We start from the raw sequence: 25,874 nt of genomic DNA on the forward strand, positions 1-25,874 counted from the left end.
GACGGAGTAGAAGTCCATAAATTGCAAAGGAACTGGTGTTTGTGAGTGTCGTGAACCCGTGATCCAGAGTGTAGAGTGTGGAAAGAGGGCAGTGCGCTACACAGTGAGAGCTACTGTGACTTGCCTTCCATAAAGGTCCCCACGGAGTGGAGACGGGTTAGTCACAGCTCACCTCAACCAACGCCAAGGAGCCGGACATCTCAACCTGTTAACCTACAAGAGGCCTTTGATTGAGGTAGGACTCAAACAACTGACCGAGCCAGCGTTCCAACATGGATCGTTCTCAGCGGCTATCGAGTCCAAGCGGACTATCGAGGACACGCTCCGGCGCAAGACGTGAGTGCCCCAGCACCAGCTTAATCGTTCTCCCATGCCAGGAGTGGTCAACCATTCTCAACCGCGCTCCCATGTCACGCCCAGGCGACATCCAAAGCAGTCATCATGGATGAGCAAAGCATTCCAGTGAACTTTCCAGCCCTGCTTCTGCGTGACCTTACCCAATTCGATGGCTCGGGCTCTATTTCGCTTGCATGTTGTTTATCTTGCTTTCTCCAGCCTGGCCTCTAACACGGAAGCCATCCAGCCATTAGACCGCGTACCTTGACGAAGGGGCCGCTTGACTCAGATGAGTACGTTGTCAAATACCTACCCCATGGCCAGGAGTACAAAATTATCGATCGGATATTATGAATGTCCACACTAACCACTTTCCCAGTCCACTATCACCGCAAGGCTCGGGTCTGACATCACCTGCCCAAGGAAGTCCCAGGCCGGGATCGAGACAACCACGCTCGCCCGCTCGATCCCCGGTGCCATCAGCGTCAGCGGCCGCCGCATCCGCCGCCGCAGCAGGAACAGGCACCCCAGTCATGGACTCTGCGCCGTTGACGTCCAAGGACTTCTCCTTCCTCCTCAAGCCAGAAATCTACCACCAAATCTCGCCGCTCTCCATCCCCGCGCCCTTCCGCACACCATCACGGCAGCCCGCCCCAGAAACACCAATCCCAGACCTCCTCGCACAGGGCCACTTCCGCGCAGCCGCGATAGCAGCAGTCCAGGCACTAACGAGCAGCCCCGTGTCGATAACGCAGGCCGCGGCACACCCACCCGTCGAGCCAACCGACCACGCCCGCGTCTTCAGCCTGCTATACACGCGGCTCTCGTGCCTGTGTCTGATTGATGCGGTGGCCCTGGCGGCGCAGGAAGCAAAAGCCCTCGAGGACCTCAACTCGGCCTTCTATCTCGACCCGCTGACAGGGGCGCACCTGGTCCCATGGGAGCTGCGCCTGCTCGCCGTGCGACTGCAGACGCTCGGGTTCGGCGACCCGCGGAGGGCCGTGGTCAGCTACTACGAGCTCGCGCGGGATGCGCGGCTCGAGATCGGCAAGGCTGTAAAGGCGCGGGACCACTCGGCCGCGGAGCTGTGGCGGGAACGACTCGCTAATCTCGGAGTCAAGGTTGCTGGCGCGCTAGTCGAGCAGGAGGACTTGCTGGGTGCGGCGGAGCACTTGAAGACCTTGAAGGACGGCGCAGGCAGAGGAGCGCAGAGGTTGGCCATGAGCAAGGCCCTACTGTGGTTGCACATTGGTGACGTCGAGCAGGCTCGGCGATGCATTGTGCCAAGTGCCGCTGGGATAGGCAAGGGGGAAGCTAGTGTTGCAGAACGAGTCCTCGAGGCGCTGGCCGACATGGCAGACGGGGAATACGACCACGCCCTCCAAGCATGGACAGAGCTCAAGCAGGACCTTGACAACGATAGTCGCGAAGCAGCAGGCGAGACGAACGGTGGCAACAGCGGCGCGAGCGACGAGATGATTGGTGTCAACCTGGCCGTATGCCTGCTCTACGTTGGCCGCATGGAGGAGGTAAGTCCTTATGTCACTGCGGTCCTCCTCTCAGGTGCTCAGCACCATCCCCAACAACCCATGGGCGGCGTGACGCTGTCCCCGTGCTCAACACGGCGAGGCAGTTGTCATGTTAAATGCCAGAGCAACTATGGTACTAACCCTCTCTTCCTTGGTAGGGCCGGCAAATCCTCGAGTCTCTGGTCTCCCAAGGCAACTACTCCTCGCACACGCTCCTCTTCAACCTGAGCACAATGTACGAGCTGTGCACCGACAGGGCAAAGTCACTGAAGCTCCAGCTCGCGGAGCGCCTCGCGTCGAGGAGCAGCAACACAACTGCGATGGGCAGTGGGGGAGGCTTCGGGGCGGCGCGTCAGGGCTGGGAGAAGACGAATGCAGACTTCAAGCTCTAGGCGGGCTATGATGAGAATGCTTTGCTTGCGTGGTTATGCAGGACACCCTGATCTAAGTACAACTGGGGTGAAATTGAAGGCAGCTTGGTATCACGAATTCTGGCTGTGCATTTTAATGATTCTGTGGACATGGTTCTGAGCCTGCAAGGGGTCAAGGAGGACTGTTGTCATTCAGAGGATCCCGTGTCCCTGAGGACAATGTTTTTTCGGTCAGGAGATCACCTTCCCCACCGCTTTTCTCCGCTGTTCAGCAGCGACGAAGTTCTTCCCCTGAAGCAGTTGCGCAACGTCCCTCCATCGGTTCGTCACAAAAGTTTTGATCTCGTCCTCCTGATAAAGCCTAGTATGTTCGTCCCGGAGGGGTGCAGCGGGCACTATGCCCAGACTGTAGTCCGCATCGAGGACAATCTTGCTGAGGGCCGAGACGATCTGTCCTCGGAAAGACGGGTCTAGGAACTCTGGTTGCGCCTCCGCCGCCGCCGCTGCCTGTCCCGGTCCCCCTCCATCGGCAGGGGAATCTTGCTGTGTACCCTCGCCCCGTGGTAGCGGTGGTTGGGATGGTGCAGCTGCCACTGATGACGAATTGGCTGTGTGCTGTGCCTGAGCGGCTAGCGGGGGCGGCACAATAGCCTTGATAACATCCTTCTTGATCCGGATGCGCTGCCTCTCGATCATCCAGGCCCGTAGCCGTTGGTCATATGTGTGCCGCACGAGTGGGCCAAACCAAGCAAACGCCTCTTCGCGGATAGACTCTCGTGTATGTGGCCAGCTGCTGCCGCTGCCGCTGCTGCTGCTCGGTCTGATCTCTGTTGCGCCTTGTCCTGTGGCCGAGACTCCTCTTGACTCCTGTTCTCGTTCCGAGTCCGGAGAAGAATTTGGGTGGCCAGCCCTGGTCTGGTCGCAGGAATGTGCAGGCGAGCCGGCGTCATCGTAGAGCAGCGAGTAGTGGTGGTGCTCAGGGAAGTACCTGTCCATGAACTCCGCAAACAGAGGCCTATACTTCATCCGCCGCCTCTCCCGGGAGCGGAGGGATTTTGTGCTCTCCTCGACGTATTCGCTGGCGCCAGTCTGTGGTGGTGCCCGCGTTGTGTCATCATCGTTGGTTGGTGATCGAGCATCGCGTGCACTTCCTTCGCCCACATCCAGACTTCTTGTTACTCTTCCCGTGTCGTCTTCTATAGAAAGGTCGGTGTTTGGCACGACAGTGTGACCTGACACGCCTCGGAAAAGGCGGCTGCCAGCCACATATTCGAAGAGCTCCTCCTTTGTCTGAAACTGCCGTGACCATATCTCGAAATCTCCATCGCCGCTGCCAGGGATGCCCAGGAACGCGAGAACGGTGGCAGGCTCAGAGGTCAGCCACACCTTGGCCTTCTTGTGGTCATGCTTCTCAATCTCTGGGACCCGGAGGTACAAGCCGGCCTCGTCGGCAGTCAGGCCGTAGGGCCGGACCGTAGAGCCGAGGATGCCCCAGAGGTCGCCGTGGGCGTGCTTGAAGAGGCTCCACTGCAGCGCCTGCATGTCCGGGAAGATGTGGATGTCTACTTGGATGTATGCCCTTGTTGGTTTTGGTGTTGTTGTCGTTGTTTGCTGCTGCAGCGGCTTGTTCGCCGACGCCAGGTTCGCCCTTGTAGGCCGGGCGGCGCGGGTCTTGCTGCCGTCCCGCTCATCCTCGTCGTCGCTGCCAGCAGCAGCATCTTCGGCAGAGGGCAAGTCTGGAACGAGATGGGCAAACTCGTCCGGCCACGGGACGGCAGCGTGGATCTCGCTCCTGCTCCCGTTGACACCTTGGACCCTCTCCGCGCCAATCGCAGCCGCCGCGGCACCGAGCCAGTCCCCTCTCCCTTGCTTCTGCGTGACGGCGCCAGCGCCGAGATACCTGGCCCTCACCCTCAGCGCGTCTTGGCTCGGGAACAGCTCCGCCCGCGGCCAGGCGAGCGCGATGTCCACGTCGCCGAAGTCGGTTTTCCCGGGCCCCTCGATCGGCGAGGCGACGGCGACGAAGAGCTCCCGCAGCCGTGCGTGGCATGTCCTCCGGACGTGCTCGTATACTTGTGCCGGCATGCGCGGCGTGTGCAGCGGGTTGGGCAGCTTGTTGAAGACCGAGCCGCCCATTTTCTCGCAGAGGCGTGTAGATATATAATGTAGCTTTTTACAGCGCTCGAGGGGTGTTTTGAGATACGCGGTATGCGAAGGCTTTGTGATTGTTTTTGTTTGGGGAGATCACTCCGTGACTGTGCTTGTAACAGAGCTTGGTTCGCTGTTTCCCCGAGAGTATTCGAGAACTGAAAGAATTTCAGAAACCAATTGAGGGTATTCTCACGCAGAGTGTCGCAAATGCAGTTGCTGATTTGGTGTTGGTGGTGATGACCGGTAACTACGAGATTGCGCGGGCTCGAAAGTCCATAATCAGATGCGCCTTCGTAGTTTAGACTTGATGTCCCAGCTCGTCCGTCGATGACAATATGAAGAAAGAGGCAAGTAAGTTGGCGATGCCATTGGAGACTGTGGGATTCGTCAATAATGGGTGAAATCGGCAGTGACTCACGCGCCACTAGGATGCCCGATGATGCAGGCGTGAGCGTGTGGTGTAAGTCAGGAGTGTGGCTGTGAGTTTGCCGGTCCGCTTCGACGCTAGACCGGTCTTGCAAAACGAGCACAGTGACCAGCTCGAGATCAATTGATGTTGTTTGAAGCCTCGAGCCGTCCAAGGTTTGTGCCTTCCTACAATTCGCCGGACCTGCACGATCAAGTCTCGTCGCGCCTCACCGTCTTAAAGCCCGCTGCAGACCGTGTTGTGCACTGTATTGGCTTCATACGTATGTTGGCAGCACAACCCGCATCGGTCAATGACTGGCTTATGACATTGATGCTTCATGCATGGTAGATTAGAGGGCCAAAGGACATTACAAAGATATATATAACTCTATCGAGACCCGCCACTCTGGGGGGAATGTCTAGTCTATCATGCGTTACTCCATTACAAGACCTAGAGACCCTTCTTTCCAAAATGCGCAACCAGGCGGTGCCAGCACTTGGCTCCCGCGGTGCCTGACCAATGTATAACCAGACGAGCAAGACCGCTACAGCGCACAGTATGCGGCCGTCAACCCCGACAAAAACGATCCTTACCACGCCCCAGAGTTGTTTCCACGCGTCCTCTGGCCGCGGAAATAATCATACTGGGTAGGGTCGTGATCAGGGGTGTCATCCTCGTGCTGTGGGAGACCTCCATACCCTCTAGGGCCGCCGCCGAGCATGCCGGCGGTGCCTGGAGCGCGACCGCCTAAACGATCTTGACTGCGGTCATGGGCAGGGGTGGCCGAAGGCATCGGCGCAGCCTGCATGACCAGGTTGGTGCCGCTCTCGTTCGGGCTTGCGTAGAACGGGCTTCGTGACCGAGCGACCTCGGGTGGTGGAGGTGTGTATGCTTGATATGGACTACCCAGAGGTCGTGAATAGCCACCAGGATAGGCAGTACCGGAATCCGGTGCGGGAGAGTAGGACCTGCCTACTGGTGCAGGGCTGGCAGTTCTTGGCACCGCCGGCATGAAACCAGGGCTGCTAGGCCGTGAGCCCCCATCACTGCCCGCCCACGTGCTGCCTGGCGTGCCAGGGCGGTACACATCTTCGGATCGCCCGTAGAAATCGCCACCGCCATGCTCAGCTGCAAACTCTGGCCTGTTCTTATAGTACTCAAAGTCCATACGAGACTCGGGTACAATCTCGAAACCGGGCATGGCTGCGCCTTTGCCGGGCTTGCCGGCCTGCATGGAGTCGAGGACATAGGCATCCGAGTAGCCCGAAGTGGACATGGTATCTCCGGTATAGGCCTCACGCCCGTCAGTAAGGCGGCCTTTGTATACAGCCGCGAGAATGTTCTGCGCCCGGGCGTGCACCATCGGGGTGATCAAAGGCTTGTACAGAGCCGGGTGGCCAAAGCGCTTGGCAAGGAAGTTCTGGGATCTCAGCGGATCCTTCTGTGCCAAGCCGCCCTCGGGATTCTTGCGTGCGCTGCGCGAAGAGCAGTAGTGCAGCTCAGTATCAAATGTCTTGGCGCAGTAGATCTTGAAAATGATCATGATGAGTGGCAGTGGAAGGGAGGAGTAGAACTGCATCCTCGTGCCGTCACCACGCTCCCAAGTCACGAGGTAGACGACCAAGTTCGACAAAATGACGGCAAAGCAGAGGCGGTTGTACAAGACACGCCAGAACATGCCGCCAGACTCTGTCTTGGTGACGAAGATGTAGAGGAGCAGATACTTCTTCAACCACACATCGATGGCGAAGTACAGGGCCGCGGCAGGGAGAACGAGCGGCTGAATACTCGAGAATGCGAAGGCGACAGTCGCGTAGAAGAGGAAGTAGTTGTAGTAACTGGCGTAGTCGAATGGAGGCGGTGCCGTCAACTCGATCATCTCTCGTGGAGTCGGGCTGGAAAACTTGCGCATGAACGAGCTATACACCAAAGTCCACAATTGTGCCAAGTCAATGGCAGCACCAAGGTTTCTCTGCAACAGCCAGTTGATCCAGAATGACGAGATAACGCAGAGCGAAGTAAGAAGGGCTCCCGACAGGTCCGCCTTTAGGATCGCTTGCCACGCATCACTGCCCTTTGTGGTGTCTTTGACGACGGAGGAAACAAAGTTCCACAAGCAGCTGAAGAGCGAGAAAACGATCAGGTTGTTGAAAACGAAGAAGGCATAGAGCTTGCCGACGACATGGCGCTCGCGTCCGCTCTTTGTTCGGTCACCCGCTCTGATGGACAAACGGCGGAAGATGATTGGCAGGACGAGATATACGAGTGAAGTAACGGCAGGGGAGAGAACACCCTGGACGACGGCCCAGAATTGGGGGTTGGCAGCCAGCGAGGTCTGGAAGTCGGACCAGACCAGACCGAGGTTGTTCAAGTTGACGAGGAACACGGCGATCATGGCATTGGGGCCGATCCACAGGAAAGTGAGCACGGTGATCCAGAGATTGATGATGAATCTCCGCCACCTGCGAGTCGCCGGAGAGATGGGCATGTTGTCCCAGATAATGTCGTTGGGCCTGGGTGCAAGGGTGATTGTCGCGCCGTGCGGTTTCTTCTTGCGGCAAACGTACGCAATGTTGTGTGCTTCCTCGATGTCATCGTAACTGGCGAAACCATAGTTGAGCACGTTGCGCTTGTCGATGGCAGCACGGGCTCCCTTGACCTCTTCCTCAAGCTCTCTGATGCGCTGGGTCAGATACTCGATCGCGTCTACTTTTTGTCCTCTAGGATATGTGCCGTAGGACGGATCTTTCTTGGATGGATAGCACATGGGCCGGCTCGCGGGGAGGTTCTTCGGGTCCTTCAGGTAATGCGCAAGGACCTTCTCCAGTTTCCTTACAGTCGAATCGTGCTGGCTGATCAACCCGGGAAGATGTTTGACGTTGCGAGCCATCGCAGTACGGGAGAAAGACGAGTGAGGAGCAACCTGGTCGATCAGCCGAGCGATGCCCTCGTCGGACCCGTAGTTCTTGGGGATGTCGGTCATCTAAAGAAACAACATGAGCTATACTGCAGTTTTGTACGAGGCTTTGAGCAGGGTCAACCACAAACCATTAGAGTCCTGGCGTGCAAGCTGTTTTGATACTCCTCGCTGGCGTAGTAGTGGCGTCTGAGCTGCAACACCTTTCTATAGTTGTACCACAAGAAGCCGCAGATAATCAGGTTACACGCATAAGCGAGCACGATTGTAGCCCAGATAGGCTGGTTCCAGACCTGTGCCGGAGTGAGCCTCACGATCCAGTTCTGGTTGGAGTTGCCACTGTTCATCGAGTAATAGACAGGCAGGAGGATGGCACAGCCCACGAGTGCGAGTACCAAGAACAGGTTGCGAAGCATGCGTGTGAAGCGCAGGAAGATGGCAGCGTCCATGCCGGCGTAGGCCACCGTCTCCTTCTCGGTAGTGCTCCATAGCGGCTTGACCCAAGCCAGGTATCCTTTGCCGATTGGGGGTGGTGCATGTTTCTCGTCGGCATGCTTGAGCTTTGGGGCGTAGACGACCGAGTTGTGAGGGCGAAGAAGCGAGAATGCAATGGCGATGGAGGCGCTGATACCGACCGACGTGCCCAGCGCGTACCAGACGGAATCACCAGTGATCTGTGACTTGAAAGGGTTACTCAGGAGGTCCAGGAGCTCCAAGCCAGCGTCCTCTCGGGCCACGAGGGCGCGAGCGTGTCGCCAGGTAGCACCGTCCATTGCGGCGGATGCACGAGTCTGGCGTGTGATCTGTGATCAGATGCTATCGGATCCAAGGGCTGAGAGTATTCGAGGATGGTTCGAGGATGGAGGCTTTCTGCCGGACCGATCAAAACATTTGGTGTAGGGAGTGGCACTTTGAATGACGCGAGATGTTCAACAAGCCACAAATGTCTTTGGGTGTGCGAAAGATGCAGTTGTCTCGGATGGGGGCAGTCCCGCCAGCGGTGCGTAAAGAGGTGTCTGGTTGACTGGATGACGAAAAGTGCTGGACACGAGAAAACGATCGGCAGACGATCTAGATCGATAAGAAGTAGCTGCAAGGCACGGCTAATGGCAAGCCTAGCGTCTCCAGAGACGGAGTGATGGCGATGGGTCGGGAGGCGGAGGAAGATGGACAAGCGAGTGTGTAGGATGCAAACAGTCGAGGCGGGTCGTAAGGACAAGTCGATGGCAGAATGCAAGGTAATGGATGTCAAGGGCAGAGAGAGAGAGAGTAGAGACCCGAGTCCCTCGCAGTCTCTGGACGGGCAGAGCAGCAGCCCGGGCCGGGGCATCGAGGATGGAGCAAGGGCCAAGCAGGAATGACGACTGCTCACGCCCTCCCATTCGCAGCTCCACCAAACAATGGGCCACCCACCCAAAAGTCCAGAAGCTTGGCGTGCCCCGGCCGGCGAAGACTTTTGAACCTCACCCAGTTCTTTTTTCTCGCAGCGGGTGGCTTACAGGACTGTCACGCTGGATCGAGTCTTGATCACGCGGTCGCATGTGGCTTCCAAGCATCTGATGCTGCGCCGTGCTCATACCCTCGCAGTAGGACGACCATCGCCCAGCCATCATCACCCGAACGGCCAACCTCTGCTTGCTCGGCACAAACATTGTGCTGCGTGATGGCCGTGAAACGTGTATGTACAAGCTTATCGGGGCCATTCTAGGGTATTGTCGGGCTCCCAAGTACGTCAACCGGCAGAGATGGAGAGCAGCCTGGGGAATGGTGGCTTGTGGTCCAGGGGCAGGCAGGGCGTGAGTGGCTCGCTGTAGTGCTCGTACCGCAGAGCGCCACAAGCCTAGGTAGCCCGTGGCTGCTGGCCGCCTTGTGAAACATGGAACGAGTGTTTCCCCTCGGGCTAGGCTGCTTTCTAGTGTAGCCCGCGCAAAGAGTTTTCGTATGCGTGGCGGCAACGGCATGGGCCGGCAGCAAAACTCTAAGGAGCCCAAAGTTTGGGTTGGCGAACGAACGAGCGAGTCGTGCGTGTCAACAAGTCGATCCAGGGGCACATGGCCGACCCTGGCTGGAGCTGGACCCTCAGCCTGACGTGACATGACCTGTGCGTGCAACACGACCCTGTGCCTGTCTTTGTCAGGACAGCTGGCGCAGGACAGGACCCTCGATTTCGGCCGGGCCACCATGTAACGTGCCCAGGCGGGCTGAGGAAACGTCGGGGGCGCGGCAGCGCGAACTGTCTCTGCCACTGGCTATTTTTTACCTGCGAATGGCCCCACTCCCCAAGGCATGGCCGACCCAGTGCATGATGAGCCCTGGACGGGGAGGGCATGAATACGAACTCCACTTGCCGCTCCACCATCCACAATCCCACCACGCCGGCCATCCACCACCATTCCACGCAAGCAACACCACCACCTCAGCCCAGCTCAACGGCGATCCGCGCTTCGAGGGCTTCCCTACCGTCTTCTTGAGCAGGGCTCGTTTCCCCCAGCCTCGTCATGCCCACCAATCGTTCACGCCCCCCACACGCCCCGGCATGCAAAAAGAGGCCTCTCAACCGGCCCGTCTTTTCTGCTTACCACCATATCATATTATTGCTGGCCCATGGGCTCCCTCGCATAGTCGACACACCCATCATCCACTGCGGATCTCGAGGCAGAAGGGGTCTTGCGGGGTGCTCGGGATCATCACCCTTCCTAGCGCCGGCACGTACACGCCCAAGCAAGAAAAAAAAGTGAGGGCGCTTGTGGGACCGACCCGATCGAGGCTTGCAATCCGGGCTTTTGCTCGTCGTCATCGTCGCCGGGGGAGGCTCCGGTTTTTTGCAGGCATTTCCAGCCAGTTGCAATGGCCAAATTCGTCCACCCTCCCCCGCTTGAAGCATGTTCCTCGTCTCTCAATGCACTCGGCGGACAACACTGGGGCGGCCCTCTTACCTGGAAAGTGGCTTGCATGTCGATCTTCAGGCAGGATACGAACAGCGCAAGAAAACGATACCACGTCAGTACGTACCCGCCCACGTGGCGTCTGAAAAGTCGGCTGAACAGCCTCAACGAGGGACAGAGCTATGAGTGTAGTCCGTGTGTGCCCAATAATCAAAGCCTAGCCCCCGAGTCTCTCAGGTTGACCCTCCGAAGACAGCCCTCACGTGGTCCAACTCCTCGGGTGTTGCTGCTTCAGACGAGACAAACCATAGCCAGTCAGTCGGCAGGCTTTGTAGGGGTTTGTGTGCTGATCCACACTCGTGCAGCCGCGGCAGGCTACTGGGGCCAACCCGACGTCATGCCTGCAATGCGGTCATGCTGCATGTTCAGGTGCCTGCGTTGCTGGACTGGGGGTGCATACAACCCGCAGCTTCATGGGACGCCGTGCAATGCCACTGGCGGACCAAGCCGTGAGGTCGTGCCTTGAGACGAAAGGAAATGGGTTCGTGATTATGATCGCCTGCGCAATCTTGCCCTGCATTCTTCAAGTGATGGCGTTTTGAGTGCAGTGACTATTAAGAACGGAGCTGCGAAGCGCTAGAGGTGCGCCTGTGTCGCGACCCTGCATCTTTCCACTCGAGGCAGTCGGATGAGATGGATTTGGGTGGTAGACTGCATGATACATGATACTTTTGGTCATCAAACTGTCAAGCCCAGGTCCAAAGGAACAGACCACAATAAGCAGCGTCGTGATCACGAAACTCGCAATACTTTTAATAACACCGTTGAATCAAGCTGGTATTGTCTTTCCCATTTACCATGATGAAACTGTTTCTTCAGTTCTCTGCCAATGCATGCGCACGTGTAGAGTACCTATTACATCCCTCAAGATCGAATTTTCTCCCCGTCCTTGAAACCCGTCTGCGGCCGTTTGAGATAAGTGCCTGTCCCACCATCCGAATTATGGCGACGAGAAACCCACCTCGGCCGCTTCAGCAAACATGTGTATTTCCTTCTCACGATACCGCCATGATACCATATGTGCCGCGGGACGTGTCTCTAGTATGAAGGGGTCTGATGAATCATATATACGGCATTCCAAGGCATCCGTCGCCAGCCCAGATCCCTACCATAGCAAAAAAGGCGCTCAGTTTCCTGAGCACAGGGACTTCTACGGATTCACCTGCAAAGACTCAAGAGGGGAAGAAATCAGAAACGAGAAACCCAAGAGACCCCCCCCCCCCCTTTGGGGATTGGCGAATATACAAAACACCCGTTGAAACAGAGCCTTACGACGGTTTCTGGATATGATTTAAGTGAAAGGTTGCCGCAACTCGTACGATGACAACAATGATACGAACGCCTTGTAGACAACCCCAGGAAGATTAGTGGTCGTCGTTCGCGATGCGGACTTCTTAGCAACCAGAACTCACTTTGTGCGTGGGCAATGTCCCATGGCCATTCGCATCGCTTCGTTCTTTGTTCCCCCACGAGACGCGAACAGGGAATGGTTTTCTGTGTGTAAAGGACCCCCAGGATTCGCCAATGCCGAAAAGTTGCGGTCTTTCGCGTCCACGTTGCGAGTGCGTGAGCAGATTGACCGCACAGATGATGTACTGAGACTTCCAGTTCTGGGGGTAGAAGGGAGCCAAAGGGAAGGCACTCAAATCTATCGCTGAATGACGCTTTTGCTTCTTCTGTTACAGATAGCTATGCCGCCAGAAACAATACATGCAGTGCAGGGTTATCGGTAATCCCGGGAACTCTGTATATGTGTGGGTGGGTTGGCATGTTTGAAGGAGTGATTGATACATGAATAAGAAACGAAAAAAAAAAGGAATAAAAGAAAAGAGCTCTCAGCGACTCCAACGTGTTAAACCGCTCTCGCACAGCTCAATGGTCCTTATGGTTGTTTGAACCACCACATGCCACCGTGCTTCCCAGTCTGATTGAACGCTGCGAGTCTGATTCATTTTGAAAGGGGATCCGTTTCAGCCTCACAAGATTTATCGACCCCATCTGTCCAACAGGGCCGCGATAACTTATTCTCGAGGAGCAGTAGCAAAAGCGACTGATACCAGAGGACAGCGGCATAGTATGACCGCTCCTTAGCTGATGCTAGTTGTCATGACATCTTTTTCTGAGGCCTGAAAGGACGTCGAATCCTCTCTTATTGAGCTTGAGCAAGCAAGCAACACAACATCACATCGTAGCCACAGTCTGAATAAAAGGTCGTACTCTGCCGGCAGTTCTAGAGAAATATATATCACATAATCTATTCATCCCTGACTGCTAATCCAGGGCAGTGTGCAAAAACTGTTCAGTAACTCTGCGTCCCGGCGAAGCCCAGCAGGGAGCAACACAGGGAAAGTACAGGGAGGCACACCGGGCCTCAGATCATTTCAGTATGGGCCCCGGGGATTTGCCCTTGATGCTCAGATTTTTACGAATTGAAACTAACAAAGAGCACTAGACCATTCTGATGAGACAATGATGTGTGAAACGAAGAATGTATCACTAAAGTACTCTATTACCTTCTTTCCATTTAGTATCTGCTCAAATGGTAGGTAGTAGCCATAGCCTGGGACCCCGGACGTGCTCATTCGGGTAACACTATTGAGAATGTACCCTTGAACAAGCACGAAAGGACTAGCTGGTGCTTATCTACGTTATCATCCCGAAATTCATCACAAGGTGGCATGGAAGGCACCCCAAAGGCTGGCCATCATTATTAAGGATACATCTCGCGTTGACAAGAAGGTCAGCTGGTCCCAGTAGGCAAGTGTTTTCTTAGTAACCTTTATCGTTGGTGTTTTTCTTTTAGCTCCAGTAGCTTGCGAGTTTAGATACAAAAAGGATCATATCAGAAGCTTTTGTGGAGTGCGATCCCTCATCGCAAGCTAAAGAAATGTGGAAAAGCAGATCATGTAAACATGGGCAAATGCTCCAATGCCTGTCAAGCCTGCCTCAAGATGTTACATCGCGGTGGCTTGCACACTTTTGAGCAGCCAAACCATCCTGTACGCCATTTTGTAGAAACCAAATAAAAGCAGGGAGGCCGCCCTTTCCAGGCATCTGCCCCGCGTCCAGCATACAAGAAACCTTCATACTCTCTCAGAGTTTTCAATCGTGGCAGTGGTGGGTCATCTCAGAGGCTCTCGCCAGCAATGGCACCTTGGCTTCGGGTTCGCCGGGCAGTTTTGCCAATGGGAGCAGGTGCTTTCTTCTCGGCGGTCTTGTCCTTCTTTGGGCGGCCGACCTTTTTCGGAGCAACAGGGGCTGCTCCGCCGTTAGTCTTGAACTTTTTCTCAGCCGGCTCGTCTTGCACTTTGTCATCATTGCTATCAGCAGCTCCATTCACGACTTCGCTCTCGTCAGCTTTGCGCTTATCACCTGTCTCAACTTCCGGCTTGGCGAGGTCCGAGGACTCCGGCACCGTGTTCGAAGCCTCCGCTGGCTGGGCCGGCTCCTCAGTAGCGACGGGAAGCGACCCAGTGCCCTCGATTGGCTCGGGAGCCTTGTCCATGACAATCGCGCTTGCTGCCTCATCCGCGACTTCCTGCACTGTGACCGGCTTGGGGGGTGCCTGGGCAGCTACGGTTTTGGCCTGTTCGGCCGACGTGTCCTGTTCGGCCGACGTGTCCTGGTCGGTTAGGGCGCCAGACTCGGCAGGCTTCTCTGGCTGTTTGCCTAGAGCATCAGCTGCGTCGAGTTTGTCTTTGAGCTCATTCATAGAGGCGGGCGCCTCGGCCGGTTTGTCGTTCGAAGACGGGACGGGGTCATTTGCCGGCTCAGGCGGGGGAGTGGGGACCTTGGTCTGCGTGATGGGGTTCGCCGGCACCAGAGGTGCTCCGGTAGTAGACATGGCTTCCTTGGTGATGGGAGGCAGGCCAGAGGAAGTCTGCGACAGACTGTCGCCCGTGGGCTTTGGGGCACCGTCGGCAGCGGCTGTCGAGGGAGGTGTGTCTACAAGGTTACAGCCAAATCGTTAGCAAGCCTGATTGGTCAGAATCCTTGAACATGCGACAAGCGCTACGATTGGACGGCCGCGACACACGTTAAGGCGGGTGGAAGGACTGAGTTCCTTCCAAGAATATTCGAGTTGCGCCACGACCGCAGAAGAAGGGGGAAGTAGGAAAGCAGTGTAGCAGGTGATGCTGGCAGGACATACTGGGCTTGACGTCGTTGGTGGAGGTGGTGTCGGCCATGGCTGATGACGTAATTTGGTGGTGAGAACTAGGAAATGGCTGTCGTCGCAAAGGGTGGAGCGGGGTGGTGAGGGTGGTGACGGCGCGAGGGAGACGGCGCAGGAGTCAATGGCGGAGATGTGAGTTGTGCTGGGTGAGGCGATCACGATGCGAGTTGATGGAGTATGTTTTGGAGAAGTTTGGGAGCGACCACGACGGGAGAGATGGGAGGCAGATGAGGTTGGCGAAGCTTCCAAGGTCGCAGCTGCCAGTGGAGGCTGGCTGGCTGACGTGCCTGAGCGAATCAGATGGCGCAAACGGGGTGGGAGCGTGGGCGAGGCACGGTCTGGCCAACCTGCCGGCTTACCTAAGCCCAGACATTCAAATGACTGTCAAATGCCTCCCAAGGTCTTGCCACCCTCGCTTCACAAGCAGCACGAGCTGGAGGCGAGGCACTCTCTGTGACGGGCCGGCCGGCTTGCGCGTCCCACACACAAACAGCGGCTCGGATGCGGCTGCGAACCCACAGAAACAGCATGCGGGGAAGAGCGACGGGGGGCCTGATTGGCCCCGCCGCCCCGTAACGTTGAAGCAGGCCCTGGGCCAACTCTAATCTCTAAATCAAAAATGCGTGCCATGTACCTGAAGAGGTAATGGCCATTCACATACACAGGAGGCAAGTCTGAGGGCTTCGATGGCCTCTTGAATTCCTGGACACCCCTGCAAAGACGGCTGGGATGGGAACTGACTGAACTCTCGAGCCGTTCATGATACTGGATTCTTCGTGATGGCAGCCAGCTTCCACACCCTGTGCCAGGCTTCAGGCACACGCATTGGCTTCTGAATTGGATGTCTCTGGTGTCTGCGACGGTCAATTCTGTATACGTACTATCAAAAGCTTCCTGCGGATAATCTGCCTGGAATAAAAACAGTTTCTCCTGGAACTGGTTGATGGGCAAGTATTCCGACACTTCCCAAGCGGCCGAGCCCTTTGAAGGCAGATGCTGTCGTCAGCACCACATCCTAGTAGTATCGCAGGGTCGTGACCACGATTTACAGATAGTCAGGCTGGCTTCGAACACCGGCCGCGGACTGGCCTGAACTCGACTGTTCACTCAGCAGCAGCTTAGGACTGAGGAAAAGCAAATGGGAAACATCTGCTGCATGGAAGCAATGGATCAGGTGTGTTCAGACGTGCCACCCGCCGGGCCTGCGCTGCGCAAACTCATGCCCATGACTGGTGCCATAACACTCCTTCTTTCTCCTTTTATCGTACAGAGATAGTTCGGGGCCAAGTAGATATCGGCAACTGCTCCAGCTGTGAGGCTTCCAAAGGACTTCGATGCATCTCCCCGCTCGCGGAATTGAGTGCATGCGGCGATGCGGAGACACGACAGGGGCATTTGCAGAGGGTCGAGGATCGACGACAGACCTGGTCTGACGCAATGACGATGGTGTCAGTCCAGCGTCTTGTCTCCACGACTGCACCCACTCTCCAGTGAATTCCATGGCCTTCTTGCAGCTTCTGCTGGGCAGGACTGGTTGTTTCCATTCGCCCCTGGTGTTGCACGCGCAAACACGACCCTGGTCCACACAGCCGAGAACCGCCAAGCCGCAGCGCTGGGCCAGCGGACGGACAGAGGGCAGGCCCCGAGGTGCTCCGCCGCGCTGCCCGTTGCCGTGATAGCCGGCCCCACCTGCCCGCCAAGCGTCTGCGCTGAGCACCGCGTCACGTGCTCGCCTGCCAAGCCATGGTCTTGCACCACAATCGCAGTCGACTGGACGCAGGTTGTTGCCTCAGGCGCCCATGCCAAGCTGCCAAGGCCTCTGCAAACTCTCCTCCGGCCTCAGGCTCCGGCCTGTCGCCTTGGATGTCTCTGCCCGCGTTTGCGACGGCTGCCGAGCGTCTTTTCTGTCACTGTATCAGCATAATTCCGTGTCTTGCCCCGTTGCCTAGTGTCAGGGCCGAGTCACCGTGCGACCTGTAATAAGTCACTCAGTGTAGGGCACTGACTGTGCCGGAAGAGCAGCCATGAAGAGGCCCGGACTCGCCGGGCACGCGGCGGCCGGGGGTGGACACCTGGAGAAGCGGCCCCCCCCCCCCGGCATCGCCACCCGGCCGCCGCATCTGAGTGCTGTGACATCCATGGATGGCACCAGCACGCACCTATCGTGGCCTGCGCCGTGGAAGCCAAGCCGCCCGCCATGCCAGAGCCAAGCCCTCCGCCCAGCACCGCGCCGTTCCCAACAGCACGTCAGATGCTCTCGCACACCGAGCCGCTCTCGCCCCTCTGGGCCGACTCAAGCCTTTTGCCTCCAGGACCTCCCCGTCCCCACCACCGTCGGCCAAAGGCCAATCTCGCGGCCGACGAGCTGCCGAGTTGCACATGGTCTGATCGCGGCCTTGTTTACTTGCGTCCGCACCCAGTAGCCAATGGTCATGTCCTCTCGGCACAGGGGACCCGGCCACCGGGAATGTGTGGTCATGGATGCTGCTGCTGCGGCTCCTCCTCGACTGTGCCTGCCCCTCCTAAGCGTTGCTGAGTGGGCACGTCTCGTGGCTTATCGTATGTACTCGCAGCGTGCAGTTGCAAGGAAGAGAGCAGGCACTCTCCCCCACGGCACTAATGACACAACCACGGGTCTTGGAACCTCTTGGCACTCGTGGCCTTGCATCTTCCTTGCATCCTCCAGAGTTCCTCGTCGTGACCTGGCGAGCCTGCCCTCGGTTATATAAATCGGGCTTATCCCCCACGAGTATCTTACGGGTCAACTCTCTTCCGTGCCAGACAAACCCAAGAGCTTCGACCAGAAGCTTAACCTTGGAACAAAGATCGACGACAGCAACGAGCGGCCCTGAACCTTGCTCTGATAACGAACCTTGCTAAAAAGTCAACAACTACAACAACTTTTGTCCAAGTTACTGTCCGTCCAGGACATCCAACACATCACAACTTATGCCGTCCGCTTTCGCAGCGCTACGGCCTTCGCACCCTTAAGCCACCCCCAATATCCGGCAAGATGGCCGCCGAGTTTCCCAGGCTGCCTTTCCTCCTCTCCGTCGAAGATGTCGTCAAGGCAGTGGAGACGGACCTGGACAGGGGCCTGACCTCTGCGCAAGTTGCGCAGCTCCAGCAAAAATACCCCAAGAATGAGCTTGACGTGGGCGGTGCCATTCCTTGGTACAAGATCTTCATCAAGCAGCTTGTCAATGCCATGGTCCTGGTATGTATACCCCGTCACAAAAGGCACGACCGGCCCAGACAGAGCCCAGCAAGTCAATGCTAATCCCGGCTCGCTCTTTAGGTCCTCTTCTTTGCCCTCATTCTGAGTTTCGTGATCAGAGATTGGATTGAAGGCGGCGTCTTGGCTGCAGTCATCATAGTCAACGTCTCGATCGGCTTCTACCAGGAATATGGCGCCGAGAAGAAGATGGATGCGCTCAAGATGCTCTCCGCCCCTAGCGCGAACGTCCTCCGCGACGGCAAGACCCAGGTCATTCCCAAGTACGTCTCCTACCACTCGACGCGAGCTTCCCCTCAAATTCCCTGCTCTAACTCCAGACACTCCACAGTGCCGAGGTCGTCCCTGGTGACATTGTCATCCTCAAGATGGGCGACACGATCCCTGCCGACATCCGCATGTTCGAAGCCATGAACTTTGCCGCCGACGAGCAGTCTCTGACGGGCGAGTCAATCCCCGTGGACAAGCAGACCGAGATTCTCGACAACGAAGAGCTCGGCATTGGCGACCGCATCAACGTGGCATACGGCACCACAACCGTCCGCAAGGGCCGCGGCCGTGGCATTGTCATCGCCACGGGCATGCAGACCGAGGTCGGCAAGATTGCGGCCTCGACTCAGAAGAAGACGCGCAAGCCTGGCCGGTCCATGAACTACAAGAAGTACGGCAAGCGTGCGCCCCTTGTAGGCGGCACAAGGCGGGCGTACGACTTCATTGGCAAGTTCCTCGGCCTGACTGAAGGCACGCCGCTGCAGCGCAAGCTGTCCAAGCTGGCCTACACGTTGTTTGGCTGCGCGCTGATCCTGGCCGTCATTGTCTTCTCCGTCAACAAGTTCTACATCCCCCACGAGGTCGTCATCTATGCCATCAGCACCGGCATCGCCATCATCCCCGAGTCGCTTGTTGCGTAAGTCTGCAATCCCCTTGAAACTGTCCCATAAACGTCATACTGATCATCCCCCAGTGTTCTCACCATTACCATGGTTGTTGCCGTGACCGTCATGCGCAAGTCCAATGTCGTGGTTCGCGACCTGTCGGCTCTCGAGGCACTCGGCGGTGTCACCAACATCTGCTCCGACAAGACCGGCACACTCACGCAAGGCGCCATGATTGTGCGCAAGGTCTGGGTGCCGTCCAACGTCATCTACACAGTTGTCGACTCGAAGCACCCCAGCAACCCAACCGCGGGGCGTGTAACTGTTTCCGAGAACACGCCCGAGCCATCAGCCAGTGATGAGGAGCCCGCGCAGACACGCGACTTTGACCAGGAGCGCAGCGCTGCCGCACTCAAGTTTGACGTGCCCGACGAGAAGCTCAACCCGGCGAAGCCCGAGCCCCCGAAGAACCACGAGAACGACCCGGAGGCCACTCTGAACCCGGAGCTCAGCGACTTCCTCCTGTCCGCGGCACTCTGCAACCTCGCCACTGTCCGCCACGAGGCCGACGCTCCTCCCGATCAGCCCCAATGGAAAGTCACGGGCGAGCCGACCGAGATTGCGCTGCAGGTCTTTACCCACCGCTTCGAGCGCGGCAAGAAGGTGGTCGAGGGCGAAGGATGGAAGCAGGTCGCCGAGTTCCCCTTTGACAGCAGCATCAAGCGCATGTCGGTCATCTACAACGGGCCGGAGCTCGAGCACAGTATGGTCTTCACCAAGGGCGCCGTCGAGCGCGTGCTGGATCTCTGCACAACAGTCGGCACTGGTGAGCACGCCCAGCCCATGACGGACGAGTACAAGCAGCGCATCCTCGACCAGATGGACGTCTTTGCCCGCCAGGGCCAGCGCGTGCTCGCCATCGCCTCGCGCAAGTGGGACGGCATCTGGAACGAGGTTTCCGGCAACGACTCCAAGGCCGAGGAGGAACTACGTGCCCGTGTCGAGCAGGACCTCACCCTTCTCGGTCTCGCGGGCATCTACGACCCTCCTCGCAAAGAGACTACGCCAGCCATCGCAGAATGCTCGAGCGCCGGCATCCGGGTGCACATGCTTACTGGCGACCACCCGGCCACCGCTGAAGCCATCGCCAAGGAAGTCGGCATCATCCCGCACAACATGGGTATCCTGAGTCAGGAGGTTGCGAAGGCCCTCGTCATGAAGGCTGCGGATTTCGACAAGCTAACCGACGCTGAGATTGATGCGCTGCCCGAACTCCCGCTAGTCCTGGCGCGCTGTGCTCCCGACACAAAGACACGCATGATCGAGGCGCTCCGCCGCCGCGACGCCTTCATGGCCATGACTGGCGATGGTGTCAACGACGCCCCCTCCTTGTCCCGTGCAGACGTTGGCATTGCCATGGGGTCGGGTTCTGATGTGGCCAAGTCGGCGTCCAAGATTGTGCTGACAGACGACAAGTTCAACTCGATTGTGGCCGCCATCCGTGAAGGGCGCAGAATGTTTGACAACATCCAGAAGTTCATCCTGCACCTGCTCACCTCCAACGTGGGCGAGGTGATCCTTCTCATCTGCGGCCTGGCGTTCAAGGACCAGGACGATCTCTCCGTGTTCCCCATCTCCCCCTTGCAAATCCTCTGGATCAACCTCGTCACCTCGTCCTTCCCAGCCTTTGGTCTCGGCAAGGAAAAGGCCGCGGCGTACGTGATGCGCAAGCCCCCGCAGGACAAGAAGCGCGGCGTCTTCACGAACCAGGTCCTCATCGACATGCTCGTGTACGGCACCATCATGGGCGTGCTGACGCTCATGACGTTTGTGATTGTCGTCTACGGGGTCAACGGCGGGGAGCTGGGCCAGAACTGCAACATCGGGTGGCACGAGTCGGGCGTGTGCGAGCCCGTGTTCCGCGCCCGCGCGGCCGTCTTCGCGCTGCTCACCTGGACCATCCTCGTGTCGGCCTGGGAGTTCAAGGACATCCGCCGCTCGCTGTTCCGGCTGAACCCGGACGACGAGTCCAGATTCCCCGTCTTCAAGGACGTGTACGACAACCGCTTCCTCTTCTGGGCCGTCGTGATTGGCTTCCTCAGCGTGTTCCCCGTCGTGTCGATTCCCGGCCTCAACAGGACCGTCTTCAAGCACGAGACCATCACCTGGGAGTGGGCTCTCGCTTTCGGCGGCCTGGTCGTGTTCGTGCTGGGCATGGAGGGGTGGAAGGCGATCAAGCGCAGCTTCCGCCTGTTCGAGGACAAGCCTGTCAGCCGCGGCGCCTTCTCACAGGGCAGTGACGAGGGAGGTCGTCGGTTCGGTCGCACGATGAGCTTCAGCTCCCTCAAGAGCTGGAGGACGCTGACGAGGAGGGACACGAGCATGAGCAGGGCCAGTTCGAGGGAGAAGGGTGAGGGGCGGAAGTAAAAGCTGCCGAAGACGTGCAAAGAGTGTCGACTCATACGAGAACGAGGTGGACACAGGGGAATGGAAACAGTTCGGTGTGTGTTTTGCTTCTGTTTTTTTTGGTCCTTAAACTTTTGCGAGAATACCCAAGAAGGTGGAGAGAAGAGGAGCCAAAAGAAGTAACAGTTTGAATAGACAAGAGCCCGTCAAATCTACAAGGATTTTCCAACATGATAAGGATGACCAACTCTGGCAAGGCTACAGATCAACATGAAAATGATGAAGGGCTGATAGGATTGCAACAACAGCCACACTTGGGTCAAAGTCACGAAACCCCGCCCCAGTCTCTACAGTATCGATATGCCTCCTCGTTCAGCGGTCACGTGCTAGGTCCTCCCACTCATCATCACTCATCACTGTGCCCATCCTCAACCAGCCCGGGCTCGTCAGACCCGTTCTCCACGGGCGGATTCCTCGCCTCCTTGTCCCACTTCTCAAACACGGCAAAGTCCCGCGTCAGGCCGCCAATCATCTCCCACAGCGTGATGAAGACGACAATGGCCGTGACGATGGCCAGGAAGGTCCTCGCGTCGACGGCCGGTTCGTCTCCCCCGTGATGCCCTTCCTCCCCTGGTGTTGCCGCCGACGACGACGACGACGACGACGCCTCGGCATGACTGCTGCCTGGGTAAGCATATCTCTGCCGCAGCCTTCCGTGCTGCTCGCCGTCGTGGGCACTGCCGCCGGTCTGCTTGCGGGTCATGAGCGGGAGGAAGACGAGGAGGATGGCGCCGACGAGCCTCATCCCGATGCGGAGCGTCTTGGGGAGCAGGAGCTTGCACCCGACATCATGCAGGTTGTGCCTCCCCGTCGTCGCCCCGCCGCCGTGGTCATCACCGACACCATTTCCATTGCGCCCGTCATGGTGGTCGGCATCGTCATGACTGCTGTACAGCATCGCGTACACCCACAGGCAGGCCAGGCCCGTCGCCAGCCCTCCGCACAGCAGCCACTCCTGGCCCATCTCGTACACCTCCTCGCCGACACCGATGGCCGCGACGTGCCCGCCGATGAGGAAGCTCGCGGAGAGGGGCAGGTGGAGGAGGAAGAAGCCGAACGCGGTCCACGCGGACCTGCGGATCGGGTGCGTGGCGGCGAGGCTGCCGTCGCCCGAGACGTAGAGCCAGTTGAGGCAGAAGGCGACGACGAGGACGCAGACGGCCTTTGCGTAGCCCGAGGTGAGCCCGACGCCCGCCGGGTTGCCCACGATGACCGAGTAGACAAACTCGCCGAGGATGATGATGAAGAAGGCGGCGAGCCGGTCAATCTCGTGGGCAATGTCGACGGCGGTGCTGTACGTGAGGCGCAGCCGCCTCTTGATCCAGGGGCTCAGGGTCAGCGCCCACGTGGCCTCCTGGTAGACGATGAGGACCGCCGCGACGGGCGCCTTGCCCGTGGCGAGGTCGACCCCGGGCAGGAACAGCGGGATCGTCAGCAGCATCCCGCCCAGCATGAACCCGGCCATGATGCGCGCCTGCACCCGGTGCTGGTAGCTCGCAAACGAGCTCACCAGGAACACGGCCGCCGCCGTGAACCGCGCCGCCACGTACGCCCCCGCGGCCGTCTGGATGGCCGCCAGGCTCTCCGCGGCGTCTGCGCCGCTGCCGATCACGGGCGCGTTGTTGGCGTACAGCACCAGCAGCGCCATGACCCACAGGATCACGAGCCGCTGGGCCAGGTCGTCGGTGTAGTACGAGTTCATAATCTCCCGCAGGTCCGCCCAGATGTGCCATGCCGGCGCAAAGATGAGTATGTACTTGGCCAGGTGGGCTCCGTCCGGGTGCTCGGCGAGCTCTTCGCTAAAGTTGGCGACAATGGCGACGTCTAATACCGGAGAGGTGGGAGGGGAAGGAGCATAGGTGAGTGATACAGTCCACAAAGGTAATGGCAATACGCTCATAACTCTCTCTCTCTCATGATGGATGCGTAGTCGTCGTCACGGAGGAGACTTTTGGGGTTTCTGACTTACAGAGAAGGTCGAGGAACAGCTCGAACCGCCCGGCCTGCCGCTCCTCGTCGCTGGCCTTGTACAGCCGGCCATTGTGGAACCACTGCAGTGCCTTGGGCCGCTTGACCAGATACCGCGACGGCCGTGCCTGCTCCTGCAGCTCGTTGCAATTCATCGTGGTTTTTTGTGTGTGGTGGGCTAATACCGCATGGCAAATCAAGAAAAAGGGAAGGAACGAATGGGAACAAACTGGGCATGAGCGGGAAAAAGGGCACCGGGCCGACTTTCTGTAAGGGGTCATCGGGGGGGATCTCAGTAAGCGCACACAAGGTTTTAAGGTTAGTTCGAGTTGTGCGGCTGAGTCTCCAGGGGTCCCTTTGTGATGGTGCGGGGGTTTTTGAACCTGCAAGATGAGAGCTGATTGCTTAGGGCGGAATGAACCCTTTCCCAGACCACTGAGGATGATGTCTTGAAAGCCTCGATTGTCTGCCTACCGCTTTGGGCTTCGAGAAGGCCAGGATGTCTGATGGCGATCAGTGTTGTAAGTCGGCGCAATCTGGATGAGCCAAATCCTACAAGGTCACAATGATTCGATCCCGTCAGGTCACTCTCACATTATCCCACTACGGAGCTTGCCGGAACCAATTCGGGCATAGCACTTTTGACGAAGACGAGAAAACCAACGACGGCAATCCCTCGAATGCATATCTGTGGGTTCACCCTGCACCTTTTCACGTATCACGGAATTGGCCAACGTCAAACCAGATGTTCGCTATACTCCGCAGCATGTATGTACACAACCCCCTTAACCTTGCGCAAATCTTACATGTTGCGTCCGCCCGTGACCATGATGGTCTGCCCCGTCACATACGAGAAGAGCGGGCTGCAGACGCCCAGGACAGCCGAGGCCGCCTCGCTGGCGGTGCCAGGCCTGCGGAGGGCAATGTCTGCGTGCTGCAGCTCGGCGGGGACGGCCTTCTTGGTGGCCTCTGGGATGCCGAGGTCGATCTTTGTGCCGTCAGGCCCCGTGACAAAGGCGCCCTTCTCCTTGGCCTGGGTGAGGCGGGTCTGGATGTGGCCAAAGGCGACCGTGTTTGCGCGCACGCCGAACGCGGGCCCCCATTCCTTGGCGATGGTCTTGGTCATGCCCGTCACGCCCGCCTTGGCCAGCGCGTAGTTGATCTGCCCGGCGTTGCCGTGCACGCCCGACGTCGACGAGATGTTGACGATGCTGCGCGGCTCGCCGTCCTTGACGCGGAAGTAGGGCGCCGCCTCGCGCACCAGCTTGAAGGGGGCCGTGCCGTGCAGGTCGACAATCGTGTGCCACTGCTTGTCCGTCATCTTGTGGATCACGCCGTCCCACGTGTAGCCCGCGTTGTTGACGAGGATGTGGATCTTGCCGTTGCCAAACGCCGCGGCCTCCTTGATCAGCTTCTTGATGTAGTTGTCGTCGAGCACGTCGCCGGCCACCGCGATCGCGGAGCCGCCGGACTTGTTGATGGCGTCGGTGACGTCTTGGGCTTTCTCTGTTGCGGTGAAGAGAGGGTTGGCCGTGGTTAGTGTGTCTAATTATCTGGCGGGAGCGATGTGATGCTGCAAGGTTGCAAGGACAGGAAAAACGTACTGGCATCCACGTCGGCCACGACCACCTTTGCGCCCTCGTTGGCAAAGAGGCGGGCCGCCTCGGCGCCAATGCCCTGGCCGGAACCGGTGATGATGGCAACCTGCCCGGCCAGCATACCCTTGGGGTAGTTGAGCTGGCCGGCAATCTGTGAGACGCGGTCCGCCATGGTGGTCTGCCTGGTTTGTCTGTGTAGGCTATCAAGGGGTGTTTGGTGGTTGTAGTGGGCAGTTGTAAAGTTGTCGTCGTCTTCTGCGTTAGGGTCCAATGTCTTGCTCGACATCTGGGTGTATGAGCAGCAGGAAAGTCAACATCCGCGGGGTAATCACAAAAGGAACAGGCCAAGCAATTATAAAGTACGCATGCAGGCGCGCCGAGAGAAGCCTCGGGTCAGATATGATGGGGGCCCTTTCAGAATCCACTGTGGGGAAAGCGCAACCACCCCCCAGCTTTTACCCCAACCCCAATCGCTCCATTCCAACCCGGCCGAGGTTCCCCACGGCGGCGGCATCGATTACCCGGCGGCCCTGCCACTCTTCATCTACGTCTCTTCAGCGTGTGTTTGCGTGTCAGATTAGCTCATCGAAGCTCAACAAGTAAATGCAGACAACTAGGGTGTGCTAGCGCAGGGACCGAACGACTGAAGTTGTAAACCAGTTCCACTCTCTCGTACAATAATCACCGTGCCGAACCGCCCGGCCGGGGAAGGTGGGTTTGTCTCCGAGCATATCACCGCCCTTTGCAGTCCGCAATGCTCTGCCAAACACTGTTTTGCACAATCTGGGCAATACAAAGACAGCACGAGCGTGGTCTTGGATGAGCCAATGTCCTTGCTGGAATGCCTAGCATTGATCTGCGAGGAGGCCTTCACCTGCAACCACCTGCGGCTACTTGTCA

At 58.0% G+C, this 25,874-nt stretch overlaps 8 protein-coding genes across 8 annotated transcripts; 3 read left to right on the plus strand and 5 right to left on the minus strand.

Annotated features, from left to right (window-relative positions):
• The first annotated feature begins 580 nt into the window (after positions 1-580).
• Positions 581-2,280, plus strand: B0I36DRAFT_160514 (uncharacterized protein). Its single transcript, XM_046148651.1, has 2 exons — positions 581-629; positions 716-2,280. Exon 2 carries the CDS (start codon positions 870-872, stop codon positions 2,091-2,093), a length of 1,224 nt encoding a protein of 407 aa, XP_046009815.1. The 5' UTR covers positions 581-629; positions 716-869; the 3' UTR covers positions 2,094-2,280.
• Positions 2,281-2,467: 187 nt separating this feature from the next.
• B0I36DRAFT_366142 (uncharacterized protein) lies at positions 2,468-4,372 on the minus strand (the record flags this gene model as incomplete). The annotated part of the gene is made up of 1 exon (XM_046159248.1): positions 2,468-4,372. The coding sequence occupies one exon, from the start codon at positions 4,370-4,372 to the stop codon at positions 2,468-2,470; it is 1,905 nt and encodes a 634-aa protein (XP_046009816.1).
• A 753-nt stretch (positions 4,373-5,125) lies between these two features.
• Positions 5,126-8,960, minus strand: B0I36DRAFT_294726 (uncharacterized protein). Its single transcript, XM_046151819.1, has 2 exons — positions 7,845-8,960; positions 5,126-7,779 (listed from the first exon to the last, which is right to left on the minus strand). The coding sequence occupies exons 1-2, from the start codon at positions 8,484-8,486 to the stop codon at positions 5,386-5,388; spliced, it is 3,036 nt and encodes a 1,011-aa protein (XP_046009817.1). The 5' UTR covers positions 8,487-8,960; the 3' UTR covers positions 5,126-5,385.
• Positions 8,961-10,062: 1,102 nt separating this feature from the next.
• B0I36DRAFT_330989 (uncharacterized protein) lies at positions 10,063-11,425 on the plus strand. The gene has a single exon (XM_046154915.1). It carries the CDS (start codon positions 10,561-10,563, stop codon positions 11,122-11,124), a length of 564 nt encoding a protein of 187 aa, XP_046009818.1. The 5' UTR covers positions 10,063-10,560; the 3' UTR covers positions 11,125-11,425.
• Positions 11,426-13,617: 2,192 nt separating this feature from the next.
• Positions 13,618-14,824, minus strand: B0I36DRAFT_160559 (uncharacterized protein). The gene is made up of 2 exons (XM_046148652.1): positions 14,695-14,824; positions 13,618-14,603 (listed from the first exon to the last, which is right to left on the minus strand). The coding sequence occupies exon 2, from the start codon at positions 14,500-14,502 to the stop codon at positions 13,786-13,788; it is 717 nt and encodes a 238-aa protein (XP_046009819.1). The 5' UTR covers positions 14,503-14,603; positions 14,695-14,824; the 3' UTR covers positions 13,618-13,785.
• A 3,021-nt stretch (positions 14,825-17,845) lies between these two features.
• B0I36DRAFT_352437 (uncharacterized protein) lies at positions 17,846-21,369 on the plus strand (the record flags this gene model as incomplete). Its single annotated transcript, XM_046157108.1, has 4 exons — positions 17,846-18,049; positions 18,131-18,330; positions 18,399-18,974; positions 19,032-21,369. 4 exons carry the CDS (start codon positions 17,846-17,848, stop codon positions 21,367-21,369), a joined length of 3,318 nt encoding a protein of 1,105 aa, XP_046009820.1.
• Positions 21,370-21,754: 385 nt separating this feature from the next.
• Positions 21,755-23,531, minus strand: B0I36DRAFT_249224 (bacterial low temperature requirement A protein-domain-containing protein; the record flags this gene model as incomplete). The annotated part of the gene is made up of 4 exons (XM_046150459.1): positions 21,755-21,954; positions 22,087-22,183; positions 22,250-23,232; positions 23,378-23,531. The coding sequence occupies 4 exons, from the start codon at positions 23,529-23,531 to the stop codon at positions 21,755-21,757; spliced, it is 1,434 nt and encodes a 477-aa protein (XP_046009821.1).
• A 647-nt stretch (positions 23,532-24,178) lies between these two features.
• B0I36DRAFT_248110 (uncharacterized protein) lies at positions 24,179-25,146 on the minus strand (the record flags this gene model as incomplete). The annotated part of the gene is made up of 2 exons (XM_046150353.1): positions 24,179-24,921; positions 24,981-25,146. The coding sequence occupies 2 exons, from the start codon at positions 25,144-25,146 to the stop codon at positions 24,179-24,181; spliced, it is 909 nt and encodes a 302-aa protein (XP_046009822.1).
• Between the last annotated feature and the right edge of the window lie 728 nt (positions 25,147-25,874).

This window comes from Microdochium trichocladiopsis (genome assembly GCF_020744255.1).
Source record: "Microdochium trichocladiopsis strain MPI-CAGE-CH-0230 chromosome Unknown B0I36scaffold_8, whole genome shotgun sequence".
Lineage (NCBI taxonomy): Eukaryota > Fungi > Ascomycota > Sordariomycetes > Xylariales > Microdochiaceae > Microdochium > Microdochium trichocladiopsis.

Excerpts from the sequence above, each read along its gene's own strand:
- B0I36DRAFT_160514 (XM_046148651.1), top strand. The coding sequence starts at position 870 with ATGGACTCTGCGCCGTTGACGTCCAAGGACTTCTCCTTCCTCCTCAAG.
- B0I36DRAFT_294726 (XM_046151819.1), bottom strand. The coding sequence starts at position 8,486 with ATGGACGGTGCTACCTGGCGACACGCTCGCGCCCTCGTGGCCCGAGAG. Across the intron at positions 7,780-7,844 it reads TGCACGCCAGGACTCTAATG|ATGACCGACATCCCCAAGAA; the intron begins GTTTGTGGTTGA and ends TTGTTTCTTTAG.
- B0I36DRAFT_330989 (XM_046154915.1), top strand. The coding sequence starts at position 10,561 with ATGGCCAAATTCGTCCACCCTCCCCCGCTTGAAGCATGTTCCTCGTCT.
- B0I36DRAFT_160559 (XM_046148652.1), bottom strand. The coding sequence starts at position 14,502 with ATGTCTACTACCGGAGCACCTCTGGTGCCGGCGAACCCCATCACGCAG.